We start from the raw sequence: 12,453 nt of genomic DNA, 5'->3' as shown, positions 1-12,453 counted from the left end.
CCATTGACTAGAGGTGAGGGCTAGGATGGGAGAGAGCGGCGACCCTCTCCCAGATCTGGGTGAGGGTCACCGGCCTTCGCCCAGCGCCCCCAGACTTAGGCAACCCAGTCCGAGGGCCCTAGGTGAGCGCCACCAAGCCAGCACGAGGGTTGGTGACCCTCGCCTAGATTTGGGCACATGAAAATTAGCAGACATTACCTCCCCACTAATTAATAAAGGATTTCTTCCTTCATCGATAAGAACAGAATCAACTTCGTCAACGATCGCAAAATGAAAGGGCTTTGGCCTACACAAAACTATATCTAATCAGGATTATAAGATCGGAGCATGTACTTTAAGTAGGATTGTGAGTTTACCATTTCATAACAAGGTGCTCGCTATTGCCTGCTAGATTATCCCTCAAATAATCAAAGCCAAGTTCCTGAAAACATTATTTGAATTAAACATAAGCAACCAAGAGTACATGTCATCAAAAGGGTGGTGACAGTTTATGAAATTTCTCAAGCAGAACATTCATTACTCTAGCGTCCAAAAGAGCTATAAGGGTAACGACTGTTCTAAAACATGGATCTTGCAAGTGGACAAGTGCATAAATGCAAGGATGACAAAGAAAAAGCACCCTACTTTAAGTCATAGTGAATAGATTGCCAATCAATTGATAAATTTGAATCTGTAAATATGAGCAACAAAATCAAAGTAAACTGCCAAGGGAAGAGATCACCAACAGAATTATTAGTGTAGGTTATATCGCATTGGTAGTTGCGTCTCCTTTCCGCTGATTTCATTCCCTTCTGTACGTGCAAGCACATAAAAAGACAGAAGATAAGCAAGTTGAAGACTGAAGTTGTAGCATTTTTCGCATCTTCCCACACAAATATTGGTAACGTTTTCACAGATAAACACAAAATCAAATCAAATTCTGATTGAGCCCGTTTTCTTTCCCAATTGGATTTTTTAAAGCAGTATATGGCACTGTGAGAATAACAGATGACTCTTTGCAAAGAGCTTCGTTAATAAGTAACCTGAATTAAACCCACCGAGAGGCCCAAGAAGCGATGAACACGCCCCATCCACTCAGCATCACGTTGAGCTAGATAATCATTCACTGTTACCACTGTCAAGGGAAAGGATAATAACATCACGAAATCGATAATGAAATGACCAATTAATCTTGTATAACAAAGGTTAAATATCCTCTTGAACAAGCAACAGAAAGATTAGAGAAACAACTCTGAATATTGGTAGAGGTATGGACAGATAAGTGAGTGACAAGCATTTCTAGGTGAAATGACAGGCTGTTAACATATGTAAAATATATACAATACGCACCGTGTCAAACACGAATAAATTTCTTTATGCTTGAGGATAATATGTCAAACATATTCAATTTTGCCAATATTTTCTGTTCCAAAAGATGAATCAGAAAGTACATAGGAAGATGGCAGTTTTGAATGGTATTTTGTTGGAGGAAAAGATGGAAGGAACACGACTTCCTTCAATATGCTATTAAGGGACATTATGACAGTAAGCTATTAAGGGACATTATGACAGTTATTGAGCAAGTTAGAGATGCAAAAGAACTATCACTATTACAGCTTTTCTTTAAGTGTGTAGTTTGTAGGAAAAATTGTAAAGCACTGTTAAGCTACCAATTTCCACGATTCAAAAGATTACTGTTGAAGAACGACTTATTAGCTGCATGCAGTTGGATGGCAACAAATCCTTCTATACATTCACATACCATGTACACCTTCACCAGTCAAAGCATTAAGATATGCCGCCAGAGTAGATACCAATGTCTTCCCTTCCCCCGTTTTCATCTCCGCAATGGATCCGTCATGAAGCACAGCACCACCAATAATCTAGACTAACATATCGGAATAATGTGACGGCTTACAAAGAGATGGAACTAAAGAAGATGGTCAAAAGACAAACCTGTACATCAAAGTGGCGCATTCCAAGTTTTCTCTTTGCAGCTTCGCGTACCACGGCAAATGCCTCTGTGAATAAGATAACCGAAGCAGAATGACTGCCTCAAAAGGGTTGAAAATACAAAGACATAAAACTCAAGACCCATAAAATGAAAAGCAAAGCTCCCACCACTTTGAATATCAGCCAGTGTTTCGCCCTGCCCCAGCCTTCGTCTAAATTCCAGTGTCTTCGCAGCCAACTATCAAGCACACCACAAGGACATTTGCAGAAAGACAGCACCCGGTTATTTAGACTGAAAAGCTTAGCACGTAGGCTTAATAAAAGGAATTTTAAATTATACCAACCTGATCATCAGCGAGCCTCTGCATCTGTGGCTCGAGATAATTGACCGCCTCCACAAGTCGATAATAATCCCGCACAACCCAGTAATTCAAGCTCGCGAAATCCCTCCACGTCCTCGCGACACGTCCATTATTCTCCTAACGGGAAACCAAGAAAACAGAAAAAATGAGCAACCTTTAACAGGAGCATACCATCGAGCAGGTGGCGTGCGATGGCCAAAAACAAAAACACGCGCCGAGCCACAAATTCAAAACCTTCACAGCCACGACCGCAGAGACCCGAGTCAAGCGACGCCGCCGGAGGTCGTGCGACGAAGGAAGCGAGCGGGAAGGAGATGCCGAGCATGGGAAAGATGATGTGGGTTTCAAGAAATGAAGTGGGTGTTGTTGGGGTGGAGGTGGGTTTGAGCTGACGGTGTGGAGCTGAACAAGAGCAGGCACGGTTGCCATGTGATGCGGGGGAGGAAGAGAGGAGAGAGAGAGAGAGAGAGAGAGAGAGAGAGTTAATTCATGCCAAGCTTAGCAAAGCAAAAATGGAGCTTCAGCACCTGCTCGTCTTGTCCTCTGCTAAGCTTTTGTATTTTATCTGCCACTGCAAAATCCAAACCGCGAAGAGAAAAGGAAAAGAAAATGGCTAACCTAGATTGGCATCTGATGATTAATTTCTGATTTAATCTAATCTTCCGTTAATTTAAAAGTTAATATCATGAAAAATTCCAAACTAATATATTTGTGACAAATTTAATCAAAACTAATTTTTTTACCATAACCAATACAAACCGGTACATTTGAGACAAATTACTTTTCTCTAGTTTCTCTTAAATTAGATTACTATTACAAAAAACTATAAATTGATACACCTATGATAAATATAAGATAAAATCCCAAATTAGTATACCTATGAACTACTATGTATCATCAAACTCAGTAATGTGACTTGTAAAATTTAGCGGAAAGTATATTTATCCTAGGTGTATCGGTTTAGAGTTGTTAATAATTAAAAATTTAGTTTATGATAAATTTATTATAGGTGCACCAATTTGAGGTTTTCAATATACCAACCCCCTTCATTAATTCTATACGTAAAATTATAACTATGATATTATACTGTTCTGTAAGGCAAAAATTGGAACTTACCCATATCTTAAACTTACACATAAAATTCTATCGATAAAACACTTATGTGAAAAATCACCAATATTTATTGGACTGTTTTAGATTACAGCAAACTGTTTCATTATTCCACAAACTTTATATACGCAACTTACCAATATGAAAAGATACTAACTTTTATAGAAAATTATCAACTCTTATTTGAGCCTACTTACTAAAGTTTATTGTATTGATTTGAAATTGCCTACCGTTCCTCTAAACTATCGACATTTATTTGTTGAAGTTATTAATGTGTTATGCTTACTAACTCTTATAAGAAATTCTCACACTTTGATTAAGTTTCTCTACCAACTTTTCATTAGTCAAGTTACCAACTAGTTTAATTCTACTAACTTTATTCGAGCAAGTTGCTAACACTCATTCAATTGTTTCGAAATTTTCAACAGTTTTAAAATTTATTTACAGAGCTTACTGACATGTTAAATTTACTACACTTTTAGGAAATTATCAACTCTTGTTTTAGTCCTTTCATCGATATTTATTTTGTGTAGGTGAAAATGCTAATCAATTTCACAGTTTACTAACGTTTATTTGTTACTAGCTCTTATAGAAATTATCAATTTTTATTTAAGTCCCAATCAGAATTTGTTTGATAGTTTGGAAACTACCAATTATTTAAATAATCTACTAACATTTACTTGAAACGTTTATTAGATCGTTTTGTAAATTGCCAACGTTCTTATAATTATCTAACATATATTTTTTGAAGTTATACAAAATTACTAAAAACAGGTGGCCGGTTCTAAATAGTTAAATAGATTAACTCAATCAAATAAGAGTTGGTAAAGCTATCTGGGCAATACCTTAATCCGTGAACAAACGGTAAACACTCAAGTCAATATCGCTTTTGATATAAGAGCTAGTAACTTATAGTTATCTTAGCAGACAAATATGGGCAAGTTCTTGAAGCAATTAGTTATTTTGAAATAAGCAAATAAAAGTTAGTAAAGTAGACGCAGATAAGAGACAGTAAATTTCGTAGGCTATGCAAGTAGACATTGGTGATTGATAAAATTATTGATAATTTAAAAAATCAAACAACTGTTGATAATTTACCAATACATTACAGGTTAAATAAGTTGCCGGTCAATATTAAAGTACCACAGGGCTTTTAGGTTTGCAATGCTTCATCATTACGAAAGAATACTGGTTTGCTTTTCCACGCACATAAAGCTAGAAATATGCAACCTATTCTCATTTACATTAAAGTGACTTCTTTTCTAAAATTAGAAAAAAGTTATTCAGAAACTGCATACGGTATGCAACCTAGTCGTTAACCCATGCCGTTATCCGCTAATTCATTTTCCCTTGGAAGTGTAACTAGATTTTAAGTTTCTATAATAACTTCAGTTTTGATAAGTAACATGATCAATTGGTGGGTTGACAAATCAGTAATCATAATATTGGCTGATGATAAATTTTGGAAAATTAATAGTAGCACTTTCATTTAGACCATGAATTCGAATCCATTAATAATAATGTTGCGGGCCCAAGATTAGTCCAAACAAAATTAAGAGGAAGAGGTTTCCCTAAAATGGATTAGAAACCTCCCAAGAAGACTAACCAATGAACGGGATAAGCCATATCAAATCGGGTCCAATTGTCATACGTAACTTTAATATCGGACTTCGTCTACCAAGAATATCTCATAACAATTTTCAGTGGGCGAGCTCCGGCGACATTGGACAAAAGACCAGGCATTTAAATGTGTCTGTAATTTATCTATTCGACAAAACGCACAAACCTTCCCCTGCAAATGCCACATGAGGTCATATAACACTGTAATATCGGTTCTGTGTATTGGATAATGCTGCTAGACTTGCTGAAACCAATGGAAGATGGTCAGGAGTGTGATTCACAGACATAGAGGAAGATGGTCAGGAATGTGATTCACAGACATAGAGAAACATCAATGACCTGTGACTGCCAAATTTCTGAAAGAGAACAAGTAATGCCTGATCAGGGAAACATTTCATGCACCATTACACTTTCATCATACAAACTGAGAAGCTGGTAGTGTAGATTATACCTATTCGAATCAACACATCTTATAGAATTCCATTCACAGGCGGATACGGCATGCTCAGAAATGTAAACAACCAAACATAGTAACTAATGTCTGGGCATACCTACAGCCGCATGGAGTGGGGTTGGGGGTTTGTGCCAGTTAAGTCTCAGAAGCGAAGCTCATAGCCGGGTAAGAAGTGAAGGAAAAAGGGAAAAAAATACTTTTCGTTTTATACTATTCTTTGTCAGAGTATTAACATAGATCATTTATTCCAGACATCGTCTTTATTGGAGGTAACTTGTGTTATATACATGTCATACAGAAATAGCTTCTTTACATACAAGAGTAACAACTGCTTGCATCAACCCTGTCACCTTCAACTCTCCCAGCAGTTGAAGAAACCACCTGTAACAAATAGATCCAGCTATCCTTTTGTGTTTACTAGGGATCTGAGTGGCTATTATATACATAGAATCAGATATTTAACTCAATATCCAATGAGGATTTGTTGCTCCAAAGTAAAGACGCAACACCAAACTTAAGGAAGCACCTTTAGATGAAAAAGTTTATCTCTATCGTCAGAAAATCAATGATCTCTTCCTAGAAAAACTCACTGGCTAAGATAATCACTTGCCGGAATAATAAACCTGCATATTGGAACATGACCACTGAGATCAGCTTATCATCTGTAAAAAGTACACAAGAACAGAATGATGCATTGAGATAGAAGATAATCACATTCCGGAATAATAAACCTGCAAATTTGAATTCGTTCACTTAGATTAGCTAATCATCGTAGAAAGTACACAAGAACGAAATGATGCGTGAGAAAGATTTTGACTATGTTGTGAGAAGTTGAAGAGAGTAATACAAAGATTAATCAGAACTTTTGGGGTGGCAGACGATATTTTCGTTCTAAAGGAAGCTCCAGCCTAAACTATATAGATCAACACGGTGCAGTTTCTATATTTTCCCAGGTTGCTTGGGAAAAAAATAAATAGAGGATGATACAGTTGACAAATCTGAATCTGGAGGCAATAGATTGTTCAAGTGGATGACTCAGCAAAAGATATGTAGCTTGTACGACATACTCGCAGTTCACTGTTTCTCCTTACAGTGATAATGTAACAAACACAAGAGAGAGATTGGGAACATTAGGACAAGAACTCAAATAGGTTTACAGGCAAAGATTTTACAAGCATTGTGAACCAGCGCAATTATTGATTGAACAGGTATGACCTTCTAGGATTGTAAAGAAATATGTGTCAATTAAAATAGAGCAACCAAATGACCAAAGGCATGCATTTGCTCCATAAAATTAACTCAAAAAGTATGGCGCCATGTAAATAGATATATCACAATTTTTTTTTTTTTTTTTTTGGCCAGTGTCAAAGAAAAATATTTGACCCAATCATGCAAACCACTGTATGACATAAAGCTGGCAAAAGCAATACGGGAAGCCAGCAATCTTGATTCTTAATAACATGACAAGAGAATCATTAATTTGGTGGAGTACCTTCGCAGACCTATTAGCACATCCGGCAAAATTTTTTCCCTGCCAGCTTAAGAGAGCCGTTACAACAGAACCACAAGGTATTGAACCAACCGGTCTTATGTCTACCTGAACTCATCATCTGATAATTCCTGCAGATTGTTGTGTAGATAAGATGCAAGAAAAAAAAGAAATATATTCTCAGCAGAGAACAATAATAAAAAATGGCCCAATTCTCTTAAAACACTGACTTTTGTTCAGGTTACAATTTAGGCCCAATTTTTTTTTTTTTTTTTTTGTTTCATAAAAGAGCATCTATTTTAGCTCATGTCTCAATCCTAGCCCAAGTTTTGTTTTATCTCATGAAAAACACCAACTTTAGGTCTTGTCTTAATATCGGCCCAACTTTTTTTTTTGTCTTATTAAAAAGCAGACTTTTAGTTGGTTTCCAAATCTAGCCCCTGTTAAGTTTCCGTCCAATGATGATGTTCAAGATTCAACTTGTTATTCAATGTGTATTCAGCAGAAACTTGACAGGGGCTGGATTTAGGTACCAACTGAAAATTGGTACTTTTTTACAAGACAATAAGAAGTTAAAGTCAGAATTGGGATTCCAGATAAAGTTGGAGTTTTTTTACGAGACAAAGTAAGTATGGGCCAAAATGGGAACCAAAGCTAAGTAAGTAGGGGCCAAAATGGGAACCAGAGCTAAAGTTGGTGCTTTTTAATGAGGGAAAAAAAATTCCAACCAGAATTGAGACTCGAGTTAAAAATTGGTGCTTTTTAAAGGAATAGGGCCAATAAAAACTTAAGTAGTGATAAGTGCAAATTAACCACAGCATATATTTCTATCTGAGAAAATATATATAGCAAGAAGTCGATGACTACTACTTTACCAGTATATTGATGGTTTTTTCCCGGCCTCCAGTTATCAGCCATTTGCCTTCTAAGCTTACTGCAAAAATAGCACTATTATGCACTTTTGCAGATTTTATGAACACATCATTTTTCCAGACCTACAAAACAGAATGGAGCAAAATCAATTTTCAGTGATAGGGACATCCCATGGCAAAGTTTCATCCTATTAGAAATGGCACTCCACATGAAAAATGCCGGCTAGCTAGTCCCCTCCCTTATAAGCTTCAGAATGCAAAAGACTGCCATTTCCAAGAATCCACGAATGAACAGTTTTTTCAGTGATTCCATGGAGAACAAAGTTTAACAATTCTTCTTTCCTTCTCCAGAAAATCTCAACGGTGCTTTTATTATCTGTCTTTCTGGGAACTGAAGAAACCGAACAGACTACAATTCATTAATTTCATCAATACAGCACCATGAGTTGCCCGATAACCATTCTCAGCATGAGACTGAGTAGGAAATGTCACCAAGTAAAGTCAAGAACTATTTCTCACTATCATTTTGGTTTGAGACAACATATAGTCATTGACTTGTATTATGATGAGAAAGCTGTCTTTAACCTCTATCATGTACAAAGACCCAATACAAATGATAGAAAGCCCCGAAAAGATTAAGAAAGACTGAAAGATGATAATACCTTTATACTTCCATTTTCATGAACTGCAACCAGAAAATGCCTCTCCCCTGTAATAGATAGGACTGGTGACATACTTCCAGGTATATCTTCCCCCAATACTGCCAGGGGACTATGATCACTAAGGCACCATAATCTGACAGTTCCATCCCAACTGCCACTGTAAAGGACCCCACCGAATGCAACCATTGTGGAAACTACAGATTTATGACCATCCATGCTGCATGAAAGGGTGCAATCCTGTTAAAAAAGAAACTCAAAGATTGTAAAAATTGTATCCCCCTTTAAAATAAGCAAAACAGCAGCATCCATAAAGCTAGGAGCACAAGTGCCCACCTGCAATGACCATGCTTTTATCAATTTGTCTCCACTTCCAGTATAGAGGTACCCATTTCTTGAGTAGGCCAATGCATGTATACCACTGTACCGCCAATCCTTTTGCTCATACCATTTTTTTAATGGCTCTTCCATCATAGGGGAATGTATTTTCCAGACACAAATGCCACTTCCACTATCAGCACTGACACATAATTGTTGTTCCCCATCAGCATAGATTACAGCCGTGACCTTGTGTTCATGACCCCTAAATGAGTGTATATGAGAGAAATCCTGGAAAAAGATGGAAAAAAGGAAAAAAGAAGCTTGTATTAACTTTCTGTATGAAGGTCAGGGAACCATGCTTTTTCGACTGTGGCTTCCTGAAACTCTAGGTGAGCCTGAGAGTTATGGCACCTGTTGGGTTCATCTATTCATTGGTCCCAACAGATTGGGCCGGGCTTTTACATTGATGGCGATCATAATCTTATTCAAGGTATTACCTTAAAAGCATTGTATTTTCAAGTATTCCATTTAGTCGAAAACAGTTCTCTCAAATTCTCTGACCCAAAACGGAGAACTCTCTCAAACTCCAAAAGTTGCCATAGAATTTAAGCTTAGGGACTCAATGGCAACTAGCCTCTTCAAGTTTTGCCTTCAAAAGATCAACTCAATAGATTAAAAGACTTGTCGAGAGGTAAATCATTACTGTAACTGTAAGCTTCTGTTGAACACTTTCAACAGCTACAAAACCCACAAATTACGTGATATGTGATCTTTTCAAAAAATTTCCCTAAATCACTCACACAAGTTTGTTTCAAACATCAGCTTAGACCATTAGTCAGAATTGCTTTTCACTTAGAGTCATGGGATGCCCCCATAATCGGATTGAAGTCTATGATAATGAGGTTTGACGAATAATACAATGGAAATCAGTAAGTCAGCCTAAGACAATTATTGATAACACATTCAAACTTTTAACACTAAAAGCAGAACATTGGGAATCAAAGACGTGAGTTGATAGATTGCAGTGTAATCTATTTTGCTTAGCATGCATACCTGCAAAGACCACACCTGGACCGTTTTATCAAAAGAGGAGCTAAAGAGAAATCCTCCTACAAGAGCAAAAACAAACTTTAGAATGCAGTTATAGTATCAAACTAGCTGGAACTCAATGAGCTTGCTAAATAACCTAAGCATCTGGGCTCAATAAAATTCGTCAATAACCTAAGCATCAGAACCTTACTATTCCAACTTTGTACCCCATTCCAAAGCCCGTAGTAGTTTGAAGCAACAACAAAAAAACTTACCAAGAAACCTTTTAAAGAACTGAAAAAGAAATTAGTCAAGAGTAAATTTGCAGGTTATGTATCTCTTATGCATACAGAAATGTTGTCAGAGCAGGTTCATGCGAATCGGTCCTTCAATGTCTAAGTCAAAATCACTCAATCAAAGCCTGTTCTGATGTAAGTATACAAAGTTAAGCACAAGTTCTACTCTCACTGAAATGATGATCCACAACATGAGAGAACGCCCAGTACACTTGAGAGCAACACAATGCCATGGACAAGAAAGTAAAGTGGCATAGTGCTTCATTAAAAAAAGAAAAGCAAATAAATGAAAAGAATACTTCTTTACTAGAAGGAATTTGAAGTCAACTGATTCAATGCTTTTAGAGGGCAGTGGCACCATGCAGAAAGAACATGGATCAAGTAAACACATTGATGAAGAACATTAAAAATGAGAATTAATATAAAGATTTCAGCAACGCAAGCATGGAGAATGGCCCCATACCTCCAATGGCGAAACCCGTAATACAGTCAAGATGACCCTGCAGATCTTTGCATCTAACACTTTGCTCAGAGAGACCCTCAACTAACTCTTTATCCACTCCAACCTTACCACTTTGAATATCTGCTCCACCAGCATGCTCGCTCCCATGCAAATCTTTTCTCCATGTATCTGAACTTTTCCATGCCATCCGACATAATTTCCCAAAAGTCAAGCAATGAAACTCAGGATCTTCTCTAACTACTTCCTCCTCAATAGCCCCATTGCAACATTGATATCCCACAATCAGTTCCCTAATGCATTTTTCTCACATCAGTTATAAGCGGTCGTGTTTGTGGATCCAAGTTGAAACATTCAAGGAGCACCAGCCTCAACGACACAAAATTCGAGGTCACTTTTTTCTCCAATAAAGAACCAATATTTTCCAACCAATTATTGTACAAAACTGAAAAATCCGAATCATCTTCTTCTCTCACGTTCCAGGTGTCTCCAGGGAATGCAGCACCCAGAAGAAGCCTAATGAGCATACAGCCCAATACCCAGACATCTGATCCATACCCAATAAAATACGAGCTGCCAGAGTCATCTAATTTAGCATCCCATCTCCTCAATAGCTCAAAAAAGTACCTCAGGGCTCAAGAGGGAATCACTTTCCAGTAACTCGTAAAAGATCTTATGCAGCTCTTTGTTATCAATTCTTTTTCCATCAGAAACATATTTACCAGCAACCCTGGCGACCTTCCTTTCCAGCACCAAGACCTCATTCAAGTCAATATACACATGTCCAAATTCATCTATCTTCATACATGAAAGACCCAAACAGCCAGCTATAAGCCCTTGCTTATGCAAGCTGACTACCCCCTCGCAAATCTCCATACCTGTAATGGCAAAATTGGACACCCAATCCTTATTAACATCGTTTCCATCGACCCCATCAAACTGCGGCACCTCGTCAAAAACCCGTAAAACCTGTCCATTGAGCCTCACATACTAAATACAGCACTTCATCCTTAAGATTACCCCACAAGCCATAAACTTGACACACTCTACACTGTCTTCTCAACGACGCCCTCAAAATTAAAGCCAATTCATTCAATGCTTCCTCCCCAATACTACTCAAACAAGTCAAAACCCTCGCAACGTAATCGAACCTAAATCCCGAACCGTCCTCACTCCCATTCGACAACGACGCCATCGGAACAAGACTGATTTCCTGCTTCTCGCGACACCGCATGGACAACAAGCCAGAATCCACACGACCAATTCTCCCTACTAAGTTGTACCAAAAGTCACGTTGATCGCCCCCGCGATCTTCTTCAACCGAGACAGCGTCGCACGGGAGTATCCACTCCTTCCACGCGGCGTAGAGCTGGTCGGACCACGTCTTGCCGACGAACAGCTCCCGAATGACCCGGCGATCATCGTCCGACGATTCTCGACGCGATCGGTCGCGGCCGGCGCGATCAGGCTCGGGGTTATACAGGCGGAGGAGGTCGATGTTCTTGGGGAGAGAAGCGGGGCCCTGAGGCGGGAGCTTGACGAGCTGAGTGCACGCGGGGCACCGGACGGCCTGCGGGAGGGGCCGGGGGAGGCGCGCGAGGCAGGCCTCGCACGCGCTGTGGCCGCACGCGAGCACGCGGGGGACCGCCTCGTCGCCGTCGTAGGCGGCGAGGCAGACGGGGCACTCCGGCGGCTCCATCGCTGAGGTCGCGGAAGCGACGAAAATGGCTTCTTCGGGCGTGCGGAATCGCGTTTCGTTACGTTACCCGCGAAAAAGGAGGGGGAGAAAATTGGGCCGAAGTTCACCAAAGCCCAAAACCCATTTTGATGTCGACTTCTTGTTCATCGG

At 38.9% G+C, this 12,453-nt stretch overlaps 1 protein-coding gene across 1 annotated transcript; it reads right to left on the bottom strand.

The window, feature by feature from the left end:
• Positions 1 to 51: 51 nt before the first annotated feature.
• LOC120294236 lies at positions 52 to 12,438 on the bottom strand. The gene is given in 18 exon segments (XM_039314215.1): positions 52 to 286; positions 357 to 421; positions 726 to 791; positions 1,023 to 1,114; positions 1,742 to 1,862; positions 1,936 to 2,000; positions 2,101 to 2,170; positions 2,277 to 2,411; positions 6,971 to 7,080; positions 7,083 to 7,098; positions 7,843 to 7,962; positions 8,502 to 8,738; positions 8,835 to 9,107; positions 9,873 to 9,928; positions 10,608 to 10,911; positions 10,913 to 11,224; positions 11,226 to 11,564; positions 11,566 to 12,438. Coding segments are annotated over 18 exon segments (3,339 nt in total). The 5' UTR covers positions 12,304 to 12,438; the 3' UTR covers positions 52 to 66.
• Positions 12,439 to 12,453: the final 15 nt, after the last annotated feature.

Source organism: Eucalyptus grandis, chromosome 6 (assembly GCF_016545825.1).
Source record: "Eucalyptus grandis isolate ANBG69807.140 chromosome 6, ASM1654582v1, whole genome shotgun sequence".
In the NCBI taxonomy this organism is placed as follows: Eukaryota; Viridiplantae; Streptophyta; class Magnoliopsida; order Myrtales; family Myrtaceae; genus Eucalyptus; species Eucalyptus grandis.
The sequence above is the reverse complement of the archived record's forward strand: the minus strand, read 5'-3'. Positions and strand labels throughout refer to the sequence as shown.